A 14010-nucleotide genomic window follows, 5' to 3' on the forward strand; every position below is an offset into this window, starting at 1 on the left:
AAGAACTTTATTGACTTTGAGATATAAATTTATAAGTATAATACTCTAATTGATAGTGACACAAATTAAAATGGACTTTTTTTTGACATTGATTTAGACAAAATTTAGATATAAATTACAATTTCTTTAATTGTGACAAAGTTTGAAGTAAATTATACTTTATTCTAGTATTAAATAAACATATAATTAAAATTAAAATTGAATTTAATTCGGTTACCGGTTATAACCGGTCGGTTATAACCGATAACCGACATTTAGCAAAACTTAAAACCGGAACCGAACCGATAACCGTAAATGTCGGTTATCGGTTAACCGATAACCGACCGGTTTCAGTTCGGTTCTCGGTTAACCAATTAACCGAAAACCGTTTACCCACCCCTAGTTAAACCTATGCACTCCTGCAATAGATTGTACTACTGCAACATAACTACACAAGAATTATATTTCAAAAATTAAATAATTAAATAGTCTGTTCGTAAAATGCGAATATATATGTGACCTTTAGGTTTAATATAGTACTAGTGTACTACTATGACTTACAATATCAATTCTTATTGTATGTTAATCTCATAGAGTATTAATACTTTCCTCCCTGTCTAAATGATTACCACCTTAAACAAATTGAAGTGCTATAGTCAAAGAAAAAATATAACCGAAGATAATGTTTATGTAAAATAAACAGGACTATACTATTACTACTAGAATAGTTAAAGATAGTGGAACTAACGAGCGAATGAAATGAATAAGGTTAATAATGTCAAGGAGACATATCTATACTAGTATCTTTCTAATTTTTAAATAGTGGATTAATAGAAGAATGATAATCTCGCCATCATTTCTGGCTGGATAAAATCTTGAACTAATTTTAGCATAATACTGTCGGAATTGTGTCGTTCTTTGAAGGGAATGGACCACAAAATTATATGCTCCATTTAATGTCCTGATATTAGTTTTTTATTGTTCCATTTATAATAAAAAACTTAACAGATATTTAAAATTATTTTACAAGAGAAATCTTTTAAATTTATAATAACAAAAACTACATTCCTTAATTTGTATGCCCCGAGCCCTCTGATACATTATTAATGAGATAAAAGAGTGATATTTTTTGCAAAGGAAACGATGATTTCAAAATGTTGGATTAATATTAGTAGTATACTTATTCATTCAAATATAAAAGAGTGATATTTTTTGCAAAGGAAACGATAATTTCAAAAATGTTGGATTAATATTAGTAGTATACTTATTCATTCAATATTATTCACGGTTGATTTGATTGATTTTGAAGAAATCTATGAGAAACACATTGGCTAACAGTAATAAAAAAAAAAAAAAACAAAAAAAACAAAAAAAAAAAACAAACAAACATTGGCTAAGGGTGTCTCCAACGGTGCCCCTCCTGTTCGCCCGTCGGCGACGTCCGACCGGACGGGCGCCGTAGTGAGCGGGAAGTGGCGCCCACGCCCGTCCCGAGTGCCCCTGCGAAGGGCTCGCCCGCCGATGCGTCGGCGTCCGATCGACGTCCGCCACGCGGGCGAAGGGTCGGACGTCCGGAATTTTTAATTTTTAAAAAAAAAAAAAAAGAACTCTATAAATAGGGCTCCTCCAACATCATTTCATTTACACCACTTGTGTTGACAAGTTTCTCTCTCTAACCTCTTTTTTCAATTATCTATAATGGCGAGTAGTCGTGCGGGTGGTAGTGGCGGAGGCGCTAGTGATAGTGATGGCTTTAGTAATGATGAATTGGATCTCGCTGTGCAAGCGGCGATTGATCGACGGATCCCGGCAGAGGCGGCGGCCGTGCCTCGGCCAATCCATCGCCGACGGCATGTACCCCGGGACCACATTGCTGCACATCACCGGTTGTATGCGGACTACTTTGCTCCAGAGCCGCGCTTTCGCTTTATTCCGTCGACGTTTAGGATGCATCGTCCTCTGTTTATGCATATCGTTGGTGCATTAGAGAGAAGGTACGAGTTTTTCGGAATCGGGAGGATGCGGGTCGGCAAACCCGACACACGCCAATACGTATGTACGGCCGCAATCGTAACCGGCGTACAGAGGCCGGCCGACATGTTCGACGAGTACCTCCACATTGGAGTCTTCACCATCGAGTGTCGGTGGAGTTTTGCGCGGCGTTAGAGCGATATTCGGAGATCGCATCTTCGCGTCCGAGCCCGAAGACCGCGCGGCGAATATGCACGGGTCTGCACGGGTTCCTGGGATGTTGGGCGCATCGATTGTATGCATTGGGACGGAGGAACTGCCCGCCGCCTGAGGAGATACACACTTCCAGCTTAGCCAAGCATCCCACGTCGATCCTTGAAGTTGTAGCCGATCTGGCTATGGATATGGCATGCTTATTTTGGAGTGGCCGGTCGAACAACGACATCAACGTCCTCCCGCCGTCGCCCTGTTCAACGATCGCGAATGGCGTTGGTCCCGCCATCGGTGCCACCAACGGCAACCACACAACATGAGATACTATTTGGCGGATGAGATATACCCAACCGGCCCGTCTTTGTGAAGACGATCAAGCGCGATCGGGCCAAAGAAGTCCTACTTTGCGACCCGTAGGAGGCGCCGCGCATTTGGTGCGCTCCGTAGTCGATGGGTGATGGTGAGGGGTCCGACACGGCAGGGTATATTCCCAACATCGGCGACATCATGTACGCGTGTATCATTGCACAACATGATTGTCGAAAGTGAAGGGGACGAACCGACTCTGGACCAAAGATGACACGGTAGTCGGTCCAAGCACGGCGTGGCCACCGCGAATGTGAACATGGGGGTACCTCATGGAGAGGCTGAGCGGTTGCGCGCATTTGCCAACATGCGGCAAAAAATGCCCATATTCGACTTCGGGAGGACATCATCGAAGAGGTTTGGACGCGAGGGGTGGACACTCGATGTGGTTGTTTTTTTTTTATCTACTTTAATTTTTTTTTTTTGAATGATGTATGTTTTTTTTTTATCAAAATATGAAATGACTCTCAGAGCCTGTGCCGAATTTTATTTTTAATTAAATTTAATTCATTCAATTTAACGGCTACGAATGAGTGAAGCAGCGGGAAGGGCTAAGTGACGCTGGCAAAGTAACGAGGCTAAATACCGGACGCTACATTTTAAGCGGCGAATGGAGTACACACCTGGAGACACCCTAACAAGATAAGTTGAAACATTATAAAAATATTTAAAATTGAATTTTGTTGTTATGAAAAATTTCTTTAATTTATAGTACTAGTAATTAATAAAGCTAAATAAACTACCACTCGTAGTCTACTAGTACTCCATGTTAAATTCATTCATTTTAATTATTTGGGAATAGAAAATAGATATAATCCTCCATATTGTATTTTCATAGTTGGCGGGAACACGTAGTCCGATATTGAATACGACAACAGTGATGGTTGATAAAGACAGGCACGGTTGGTACAAGTGGGACCCAGTGAGGGAATGCATTGGTTCATATTTCCCGCCTTTTCGTCGAAATTACATATCTACCCTTTGCACTTCTTTTCACTAATTTTGGGGCTATGTCAGAAAAAGGGGGACCTGATATTTATGCTAATGTTTTAAATTTTGTGATCACCATTCACCATCAATTTATTTGCTTTCCCTTTCCACCTTATTTGATACGTTAGAATTTGCTGCTAGATGACACAAAACAACCATGTTGCCTCAATTATTTATAATCTACTGTATGATTTTCTCATTAATACTAGTATATATTCTAATTATTGGTATCAATCCAATTTTATATGGTACATAATTTACTGATAATTATTTATTTTTAGCACTCATTGCTATTGACAATATTTGGTCAGACTGAGATTCGAGCAAGATTGTCCATCGCGGGGAGCGAGGCAGGTATAGGCTACGAATTATGCAGCGCGCATGGACTGAAAAAAGTGGTGTTGAACGCATGCATGGTATCGGTTAATTTGTGAGAGCCGCCAAACACCATTCATATGAAAATTGTGAAATTAGGTTCCTTTTTTCTTTTTATTTTAATTCTTTTTTTTTAATTTAAAATTTCTGTAGTTTGATATAATTTGGTCATATAAATTATGGATGTGATTCATTGATGTTCAAGTAAGCTTAGAAATTCCTCAGGTTTAAACTTCAAATCAGAGAAATTTCTTTTTACTTAAATAAACATTTACTTCCAATTTCTCATCCTCTTTCATCCTATTTTCTTTCGATCAAATATTATGCTTCTTTCCACATCAATTTTGCAAACAACAGTGCTTTGTTTGTATGTTTGCTAAACTTAATATATAATGAGATAAATAGAGATTTAATCATGGTATTAACGATATTAAATGGATTTCGAGTTTATTGCAAAAAAAAAAATCCATCCTAGAATCACTTTTTAACTGAATGAATTGATTTGACGAAAATATTGTGAATAAAAATATGATCACACTCTTCTAGTGATATTAAGTGGATTTTCAAGCTTAAATGGATAGTGCCAAACGTGTAAATATATAATGTATAAATGTACTAGTAATTTAAGTAGTGCCATATAATTATCGTGGCAAACTGTCGCAAAATATATTTTTTAATCTCGAAAAATCGATATGTTTTGATTCATCTTTTTCTCAGTACTAGAATATCTCATCTGCCTCGACTATTGCATTGGCGTGACGTGTCGTTTTTTTAGACCAAAGTTTTGGGACAATAATATCTGATATTTTTGCTTTTTTTTTAATTCCTTGAATATTTTTGAATTATTGTTAGCTGGGGACATGTTACTGTCCAAAAGAGAAAGATAAGGATCAATTCTTGTTATGTGTGGTAACTAATTCTGACGCAGTGAATTCATTCCCAAAAAATAATTTAATAGTAGATGAATTGTGAATTAGTAATATATTGTCCTTTGTACACTTATGTCAATATCAAGGATAGTAAATAATTTTAAGCTGTGATAATAGAATAATGGTGACAGTACCGTCGCATAAACATACAACAATAATTGCTGTTTTTCTCATTATTAGTTGAGTAGGCATGTGCTGGATACCAATAATAATAATACTAATAATGATATATCTTAATCACATTTCATGTTATTTAAATCTGATATTGAACCAAACAGCAATTGTTTGTCAATCACTTATTCCCTTTTTTTTATAGGAAAAATTGACAAAAATTTCAATGCCGCATTACTATCGATCTTTAGTCTCGAACAATAATCACTTTTTATTAAGTCGATTCACATATTACTATTTTTCTCTATTTTAAAATAAATGTTTTAAGTGGAAGAAGTGAGGCTTTTAGATTTTGTTACTTGTAAAATACTTAATGTATATAAACCAACAAATGAACATAAGAACAACTTAATTATACTGCTCCATATTTATCAACCGGGTATAATCTGATCAATGGATATAAAATGGAATAATAAGATAACGTTTATATAGTTTACTATTTCCGTACAGGTAAGTAAAAGTCAGCTTTAGCAATTTCATATTAGTACAAACTCTTCTTGTTGCAACTGTGCACATTCATACTTTAATTATAGATTAAGAATCTACAATCAACATCAGATTCAGTATTCGTGTTATCTCAAATACTCCGAATACGTCATAAAATAAAAATAAAAGCATAGAAACACAAAAAATAAAAGCAAAGTTTATATGAAAGGGCAATTTGGTCAAGTAGCTACCCCACGAAGTCAAACAGTCAACTCGGCTGCATGATTGGCTAGCCAGTGTGAGTACGTGGTGAAGTATGATTGGAGCATTACAGACCATCGGGATTCACAGCTCCTCACAGAATAATTAAAGTTAAACAAAAAGCAGAGAGAAAACACAAACACACACACTCTCTCATCTTTGTTCAATTCTACAGTCACACTGTGTTTTCTCTCTCCAAAAAACACCCAAATTCCAGCACTCTTCATCCAGAGGCAGTTACAAGCTACGCCAACCAATGAATTGTATTCCTCATTTCAATACTTAGGCTCGGGAACTGACTTCCATTTTTTCTTCAATTTTTGCGTGGGAAATTGAAAAATGCTGGAAGCTGCAGCAGTGGTGAGCAATGTCGGATTCTCATCCCATCTCCACAGCTGCGGCGACAGCTCCGAGGAGGAGCTATCTGTTTTGCCCCGCCACACCAAGGTTGTTGTCCCCGGGAAACAACCGCACAAAGTCGGTGCTGGTGGGGCTTCAGGGTCGTCAAGAAAGCTGTTGGCCTCGGTGGATGGCATTGGCTGGTATGATTTCACTGCAAAATTCCCCTTTTTTCTTCTTTCGTTTTTTCTCTCAATTTTGTAATTTTCAATTTGCTTATTGGGGCAATGTGTTTTGGGTCTTATTTGTTTTTGTTGGACTCATTCAGCTTTGATTTTGGGACGAAGAAAGTAAGTATTTTTGGCAAGATTTTAATGCTTTTAGTTCCTTTATAAGCTTAAACTTGTGTAATTAAGAATTTACCTTATACAGAATTGACATTGAAATTTATCATCTGAGTATTGTTTGAGCTATGCTGATAATGGATTCCTTTTTTGCATGTGGGGCTTTTGTGCTAGATCTGACTTAATTACTTTTGTTTTCATAATGTGGATGCTAATTTGACTTCTATTTTTACCAATTGATTAAATTTTTTGTTTAGTTACCCTTTTGATGCTTCTTCCTTAAGATCACTTTCGCTATGTTTTGTTATTGCAAACTAGCTTATCATGGCAATTCTGACATTGATTTAATTTTTTGACATTTTAAATGAACTTAGGAATATTGCAAATTAACTTAAGGTGTTGAGTGCTTCCTGTGACTGATTAGACACAGCATTGTTGGTTTTGCAAGTATTGATGAGTATTTCTGTATTATCTGAGCTGTAGATTTTGGGAGTTCCCAACTCAATTACTCAACAGAAACTGTTCTTGGAGGAAAGTTAGGATTGTTGATCATTGTATAATTGAATGATCTATACCATGAAATTTGTAATTTTTTTAAAAAAGATTGGAGATGCTTGAGAAAGATACATTGAGATTGGATGATTATTTAGTGGAATTAGTTTTTTGATGGATGTGCAGGTTCTCACTAATGGAATTGAGGTGAAGCTGCAAAGAAATGCTTTAAGTGTTCTTGAACCTCCTACTGGGAACGAAGAAGACGACTACCCTGAAAGTGAACACGAGCATTGGAATAGCTCGGATATTGGTAAGCCTTGTAGGTAGGTTTTTTAATTTTTATTTTGGCTCATGTGACTATATGAGGTCCTCTTTCTGCAAAATCAAATGAAAAAACTTTTAAGCTGAAAACTGATCTTGTTCTATGATAAAAATATTTCCTATTCAAGCAATAATATTGCTTTATGTTTGAAGATGGGCAAAAGTATTTGTGAAAGTCACGCCTGCTGTCAATTTACATAGGTTTCCCTTATATTTTGTTTACCACTTTTTCCAATTATACTGTCCCCCATTTTTGTACTACAACCTTGTATTCATCCATTAGAGTGATCTAATTATATGCTTTATTGCAATTTTGTAGCATTCGACGATGCTCATAAGTCCCATAGGTCGAGGCATCGCATTCACCGTTCATCTAGCAAGACTCTCCGTCGCTCTCTCTCCTCTGAATCACAGCTGAAGGATTCTGCTTCTACAGCAAAAGGGTCCTCGGTGAGAAAGGCTTTCCCTTTTCCATTATTCTAGAATAAAAGGCTGAAGCAACTTTTGCTGCCTTCTTTATCTCATCCTCGCAAATCATTGACTACAATTGATCATTGATAAATACCTCAGGTCGACCTAAGCAAACTTGAGATGGTCCGCTCTGGAGATATGCGCTGCATTTTAACCTTGTGAGTGGCTTCGCACGGCTAAGAAAGATACACTTTGCTTTACAATTCAGTTATGTACAGAGCATTAACCTATTCTGTCCGGTTTCAGGTGGATACAAATCCTAACCCCTTTCCCAAAGGGTCAACTAATTGATGTTGTCCAGAGGCATTTTGTTTCACAGGTTTGTTATTACTTGCACAAGGTCTTGTTGAAGATGAAACAAATGTTGCGATTACTGATGAAAATATGTGTGTTGGGTGCAGCAACTGGATGAGCTTCAAGTGATTGCAGGATTCGTGCAGGCGGCAAAGAGACTTAAGAAAGTTTGCAAGTGATCATGTTTCGAGAGCTGACCACAACCCTAACAAAGTTGCGATTTGTTGGAATGTACATGTGTTAGTAATGGTTTCTAGTAGTGTAAGTGTAGATAAAGCTCTATGTAGATATGACTGACTGAGAGAAGGCCATATCCCGAACATTTGTGCTAACCTGCAGCAAGCAAGCAAAAACTGGGGACTTTTTCTTCAAATTGTATAGCCCCTCCCCTTTATAATCAAATTACCTTAACCCTTTTTATGGATCTTTTCTTATTTCTCAAATACTATCTCTCAAGAGTTATTAGTAGTACTAGTACATTCTATCAAATCTTATGAGAGAGAGCATCCTATGTTGGTTGGTTGGAGATGGAGCATCCTATGTTGCATAGATATGTTCAATGGTAATCCAACTGTCACTTTACCAGATGGTCTTGATTAGGCTCTCATTTTTGGGTACATGTACCACAAAATTCCAGATAACTAATGACACTAATTTTGTGTGCAAGTGGGGACTTTTAGCATTCCCACTCATATTCATCAATTCATGGCGTGATTAGCTCAAATAATAGTAATGACAAAGAGTAATATGGCATACTAGTAATGTTCTTTTTTTTTTATATATAATAAAAGCGGCAAAGGCCAATAACAAAATGAAATTATCAAGAATATAAAGTACCTAAATTATCATGAAATTTATCATGAAGCAATCTACCATTGAGACCTAAAGATTGTATCTCAAGAACATGAACTCCTAAAGATTGGAGTTAGCAGCCAAAATTCCAGGGCGCATGCCCACTTATTTGGTGGCATAATAAAATTAATTAAAGATGAAAATAAACAAGATGAAGTGGGAGAGAATGACAGATTACTTGGATTTTAGTTTAAAAGGTCAAAGAACATAAGCATGTTAGCAGTATTTCCTATTGAAGGTGGGACAAAATATATACTGTACATATTAGTATATAAAGGTAGATATAAGAATGGATAATGTGCAAATTCCACGTCGGTCTGCTTTAATTTGCAGTACTTACTGTAAATTCTAAACTATGTTTGAAGTTTGAACTACAATAACATTAAATTCCTATTTGTTTCCGAGCAATAGTCTTTTTATTCTATTTTGGTAGTCCTATAAAATTAATTCATATTTAATTTTTATAAGTTTTTCATTTAGAAAGTGGATCTTATTTTTCACTAACAATATTTTAGTTACTTTTTTATTTCTATTTCACTTATTAAAATGTGTTTCACCCCAAAGTTTCTATTTCTAGGAGATGAAGAAGTGTTAAAATCGTATTCAAATTAGAGCAAGACTACGTATTTCTAATGCCAATAAAAGTTCAAATATTATTCTATACAGAAATGACTGTAAATCCTGTTATAACGCGAATAGGATGAAGGTGAATACAGTTGAAAGCATGTACAAAAAAATACCAAGTACTTTCTTCATTTTTAGATAATTGAGTCATTTATTTATTTTAAAAATTCCATGATAATTAAGTCATGTTTATAGCAAAAAGTAATTCATTTTTTCTTTCCCTAGTTTATTATATTTCTTACGTTATTCATTATTCATCTCTTTAATTTTATTATCATTTCATTTAACATTTTATCTCCATATTGAAAAAAATTACCCAGTTAATAAGAAACATAGATAATATCTTAACTTAAAAAGGGAGTCACTCAGAAATAGGTCGGCTATTAAATTTTTTATAATAACATTATAACATAGTATTGTATTAGCATTGGTCGGTACTAACTTTGGGCAAAATCTACTTTTTTTTCACAGTCTTTAAAATCATGAATTTTACAGATTGAGCGAAATTTCAAACTCTGACCCCACCAATCCAATCAGTGTCAAAAAACGATGTCATTTTGAGCAAAATTACAATTGATTTCAAACTTTCACAAATCCTGCAATATGTATCTATCTATTACGATCCACGTATGCTAGCGGGCATTGCGCTTCCAAACCTTTATGGGGCGAGCCGTTCGGCGGAATAGGTGCGCGGGCCGATTTTTGGCCCGCCATTGCCGCCATTGTAGTAAGGACGTCGCTTTTTTTTTAAATTTTCCCAAACATTTATATATACGTTTAACGTCATTTTCTTTTGACCTTGTTTTAACGAGTTTTCTTTCTCTCAATTTAGTACAAGAGCAATATCGCGAAATGGAGAACAACAACGACTCTCCTCCGCCGAGCTCTCTCTCCGCGTCTACAAACGCAGATGGACATGTGGAAAATCATAGGTGAATGGAAGGCACTAACCGACCCGGAAGAAGGGGCTTCTTTTTATCTCCTTCAGAGTATGGGGGCCCTAATGGCGGGCACGTAGCGGAGACGGCGGCGATGAGAAGTGATGCAGGCTTGTGTGGAAGCGGGGGGTTTTTTTTTTTTTTTAATTATGTAATTTTTTAATGTACTTTTTTATTAATTTAATAAAATTATTGCACTTTCCCATATCTGTGTTAAATTTAATTTCATATTTTGCGTGATTGTAATTTATTTGTTTTTTATGATTTTGTTGGCATGGGACCCATTGCTTGTCCTGCTTGTCTTGATGATGTTGCGGAGGAATTTTAGTGCCGAGGTGTGGGAGGGGAGTTTGGGTAGTTTATGATGGCCTATGACTATCCTATTGTTATTATGGAGCTTCTTCCACATCATCAAGACAAAAATCCGGGCAAGCAATATGCTACTCAAAAGGGCCCCAAATCATAAAAATAAATAAATTACAATCACGCAAATTACTAAATTAAATTTACGACACGTATAGAAAATGCGATAATTTTATTTATAAATTTAAAAAAGTACAAAAAAAAAATTACATAATTTAAAAAAAAACACCATCCCGCCAAACGATCCCCGCTCACCTTGTCCGCCGTCCCCCGCTTTCCGGAACCCCAAATCCCGGGCAGCCGAGTCCCCGTCTCCCATCGCCCTACGTGCGTGGGCCAAACCGGCCACATACTCAAGGATCTCATAAAGAAACCCCTTCTCCATGGGTCTTCGCCGCCCTTCCATTAATTGACGTTTTTTCCCCATGTTCATCGTCGTTTGTTTATGCGCGAGCTCGGCGAGCTCGGCCGCTCTCCGAGGGGGATGCGACTGACCTCCGGGACCCCGGGCGACTCCTAGAACGAGCCCGTTGCGCCGTCCTGACCAACCGAGGGCGGCGAATAAACGTTGGAGGGGGACGGAAATCCCGAGTATCGTTGGGGATCTCGTGGAAACCACCGTCGTCGAGCCACTCGGCGAGGTTCCCGTGTTGGACTACCGCGGAAGACACGGAAACCAAACAGTCCTAGACGGGTCTATTTAGGTGATTATGCATTCGACTCCAATTTAAATGCAATATTCTTTGATCTATAGATATAACATCAAATAAACACGCCAATCATGCATATTCGATGTAGTTCGATTTATTACCTCATAATCCATCATTGGATTGACGTTGCTAAGCGCACCACCCGAGATCCTTGGTTTTGACCCAGGCTCTTCACTGTTGACGTGATTCTTGTCCTTGATTGCTCCATCGATGTGGGCGGATCTTAGATAATCAATTAAATAACTTTGAATGGATCTAGGGAAAACGATACAAGCCCAAATTGTCTAGATCTAATCCCATGAATTAGAGGATAGATCGGAAACGATAATCAACACTGGTCTACAACTATGGCTCGAAAATCGAGACCAAGAGGAAAAGGAAGGAGCGCCGATTTCTAGGGTTAGGGTTTTGTGTTGTCTTGGATTGTGTGCTAGGTTTCCCTTTCATTCAATATTTATAGTGGACCTTATTGGGCTAGTAAGGGGATCCATGGAATGACTTAAGTGTTGGGCTCACCCATTAGATAAATTACTAATTAAATCAAATGACCCATGATTTAATATATTATCAATAGAATATTATTTTATTCCACTAAAGAATAATATTGCCTTTCCCACTTAAATCACCAAATTACAAATAAACTTGAGTCCGTTTATTTTATAATATTTAAAGCGTTTAAGATTATCTTGATCAAATCGATTTAATTCTTTTGTCTGCTATGTGACTAGAATTAAATTAATTCTCAGAGTTTTCTAGTTTGAAACTTTATTTATTATTCGTGGAATAAATTCCAAGCTGGCGAGATTTCGAATAATAAATTCCTCTTCAAACCTCAGTGAGGATCACCCTTTTAGGGATTTAATCATACCACGGGCACGCGAATTCTGAAATAATATTCCAATACCTTAAGTATTTATTCAATTACTACCACCAGATATCATGAACTTGAGTTACGTACGAGCTACGCATATTGATAGAGTAAGTAGCGTTTTGATTGATAAACAATATTGATATTAATATCATAGACTAGAAAATACTAAACTTTTTACAGAAATGTATTCTTTCGGTAGATAGCAATAAAGAATAATTCGGATAGATCACCTTTCGATGCTTTACCACACTTAGGGTGTTACTAATCTCATCTTAGGTAAGAGAGAATTATCACGAAACACATAACCCCGTACCAATAGGTAGCCAAAGCACATCTAGGTTGTGAATACGTTTTCTTCTTACTAGATCTGGCTAAGTCCCCTACTTGGAAAACTCATGAGGAGGTTCATCAATTTCCCACTACTTGACTATGCTTAGTAGAAGCACTAGACTTGTTTATTATATTTAGGCCAATAAACCATTTATATTATATTATTTATTCTCATAAATAGGTAAACAAGTGGACGTGGCGTTTCATTGTATGCACAAGGCATTTGTACAAAGCGTGTACGCTCGAAGCATCTTTTAGTATACAAACCCCGACAAAGCGGCTCTTGGCCGGCCAGCCTCGACAATTGCCGGAACCACCGAGAATCCATCGCGCCTCATGGAGTTCAGGTAGGTGAACTCTTATAAACATTCTTCAAGGGAGCCCCAGCGCCTCCGCCATCCTGGCTGTCGTAAATCGGTTGGGTGTTGGTCTTCATGCGGAGGTTGTTGGCGTACAACCCAGCAAATCGGGAGACCGCGGCCACGATTCGGCCCCGACCACCCGTGGCTCCTCCCTTATTTGTGTGTATGGGCACCCGTACGGGCAATGTGTCTTGTAGGCTGCTGCAATCCCTAGCCCACACAAGTTAATTATCCTCGATTGTTCGAAACGAGGGGATCATCGCCAACCAGTCACCCGAGCCTTGGAGCCGCGCCGACGTTAAAATCATCCGTCCACTTCCTCTCCGTACGTGTGTCGTCGCTCGGTAGGTTGCGACGACTCGCTGGAAACCACCCTTTTTTGCCGCCCACACCCCTGCTTCTTCTTCGGTGCACCCCGACCACAGGCCTACTCCCGTATGTCCACCGGGAGTGTGTCTAGTCATGTCGATCGACTTGTTCCACGACAACTCCTCACAGGGAGAAAGTTTCATCCTCCGGTGAACCACCGGCGTACTGCGTTAGGACTGCGGGGATCATCCCCAGCACCACAGCATACTGCCACCGGCATACTGGTGAGGTTGGTGCCCCTTGCACGGCGGAAGACTTGTACAAAGCAAATAAATCGAGCGAGGATCTATTTGACCGATTGTCACCGTTAATCAATTCACATGTTAAATGAGATAATTGCATGCTGGAATGCAAATAATTCATGCTGAGGAAAGTAAATCCTAAAACATGAATTCTACGGTTTAGAAGTTACCGATTTGATTACTCCAAAGAATCATCGATTGCTTTCGCGCCTTCTCACGATGATCTTGATACTGAATACGGTCTTACCTGCGGTTCGGCAATACCGATATCGGGGTGGTGGCCTTATCAAAATCTTGGGGTACCGAATAAAGAGGAAATAGGAAAATCCTTCTCCAATTAGGAGAGAAATTGAAGCTCTGTTAGGTAGGGGGACGAAAATTATGAATAATAATGAATGAATTTT

The 14010-nt window shown here is 37.9% G+C and overlaps 1 protein-coding gene and 1 pseudogene across 1 annotated transcript; both read left to right on the plus strand.

Moving 5' to 3' along the window:
- Nucleotides 1–1677: 1677 nt before the first annotated feature.
- On the plus strand, nt 1678–2145 carry LOC125198816. The gene has a single exon (XM_048097079.1). The coding sequence runs from the start codon at nt 1678–1680 to the stop codon at nt 2143–2145; it is 468 nt and encodes a 155-aa protein (XP_047953036.1).
- Nucleotides 2146–5974: 3829 nt separating this feature from the next.
- LOC125198818 lies at nt 5975–8128 on the plus strand (annotated as a pseudogene).
- The last annotated feature ends 5882 nt before the right edge of the window (nt 8129–14010 follow it).

The sequence above is a fragment of the Salvia hispanica genome, unplaced genomic scaffold (assembly GCF_023119035.1).
Source record: "Salvia hispanica cultivar TCC Black 2014 unplaced genomic scaffold, UniMelb_Shisp_WGS_1.0 HiC_scaffold_284, whole genome shotgun sequence".
In the NCBI taxonomy this organism is placed as follows: Eukaryota; Viridiplantae; Streptophyta; class Magnoliopsida; order Lamiales; family Lamiaceae; genus Salvia; species Salvia hispanica.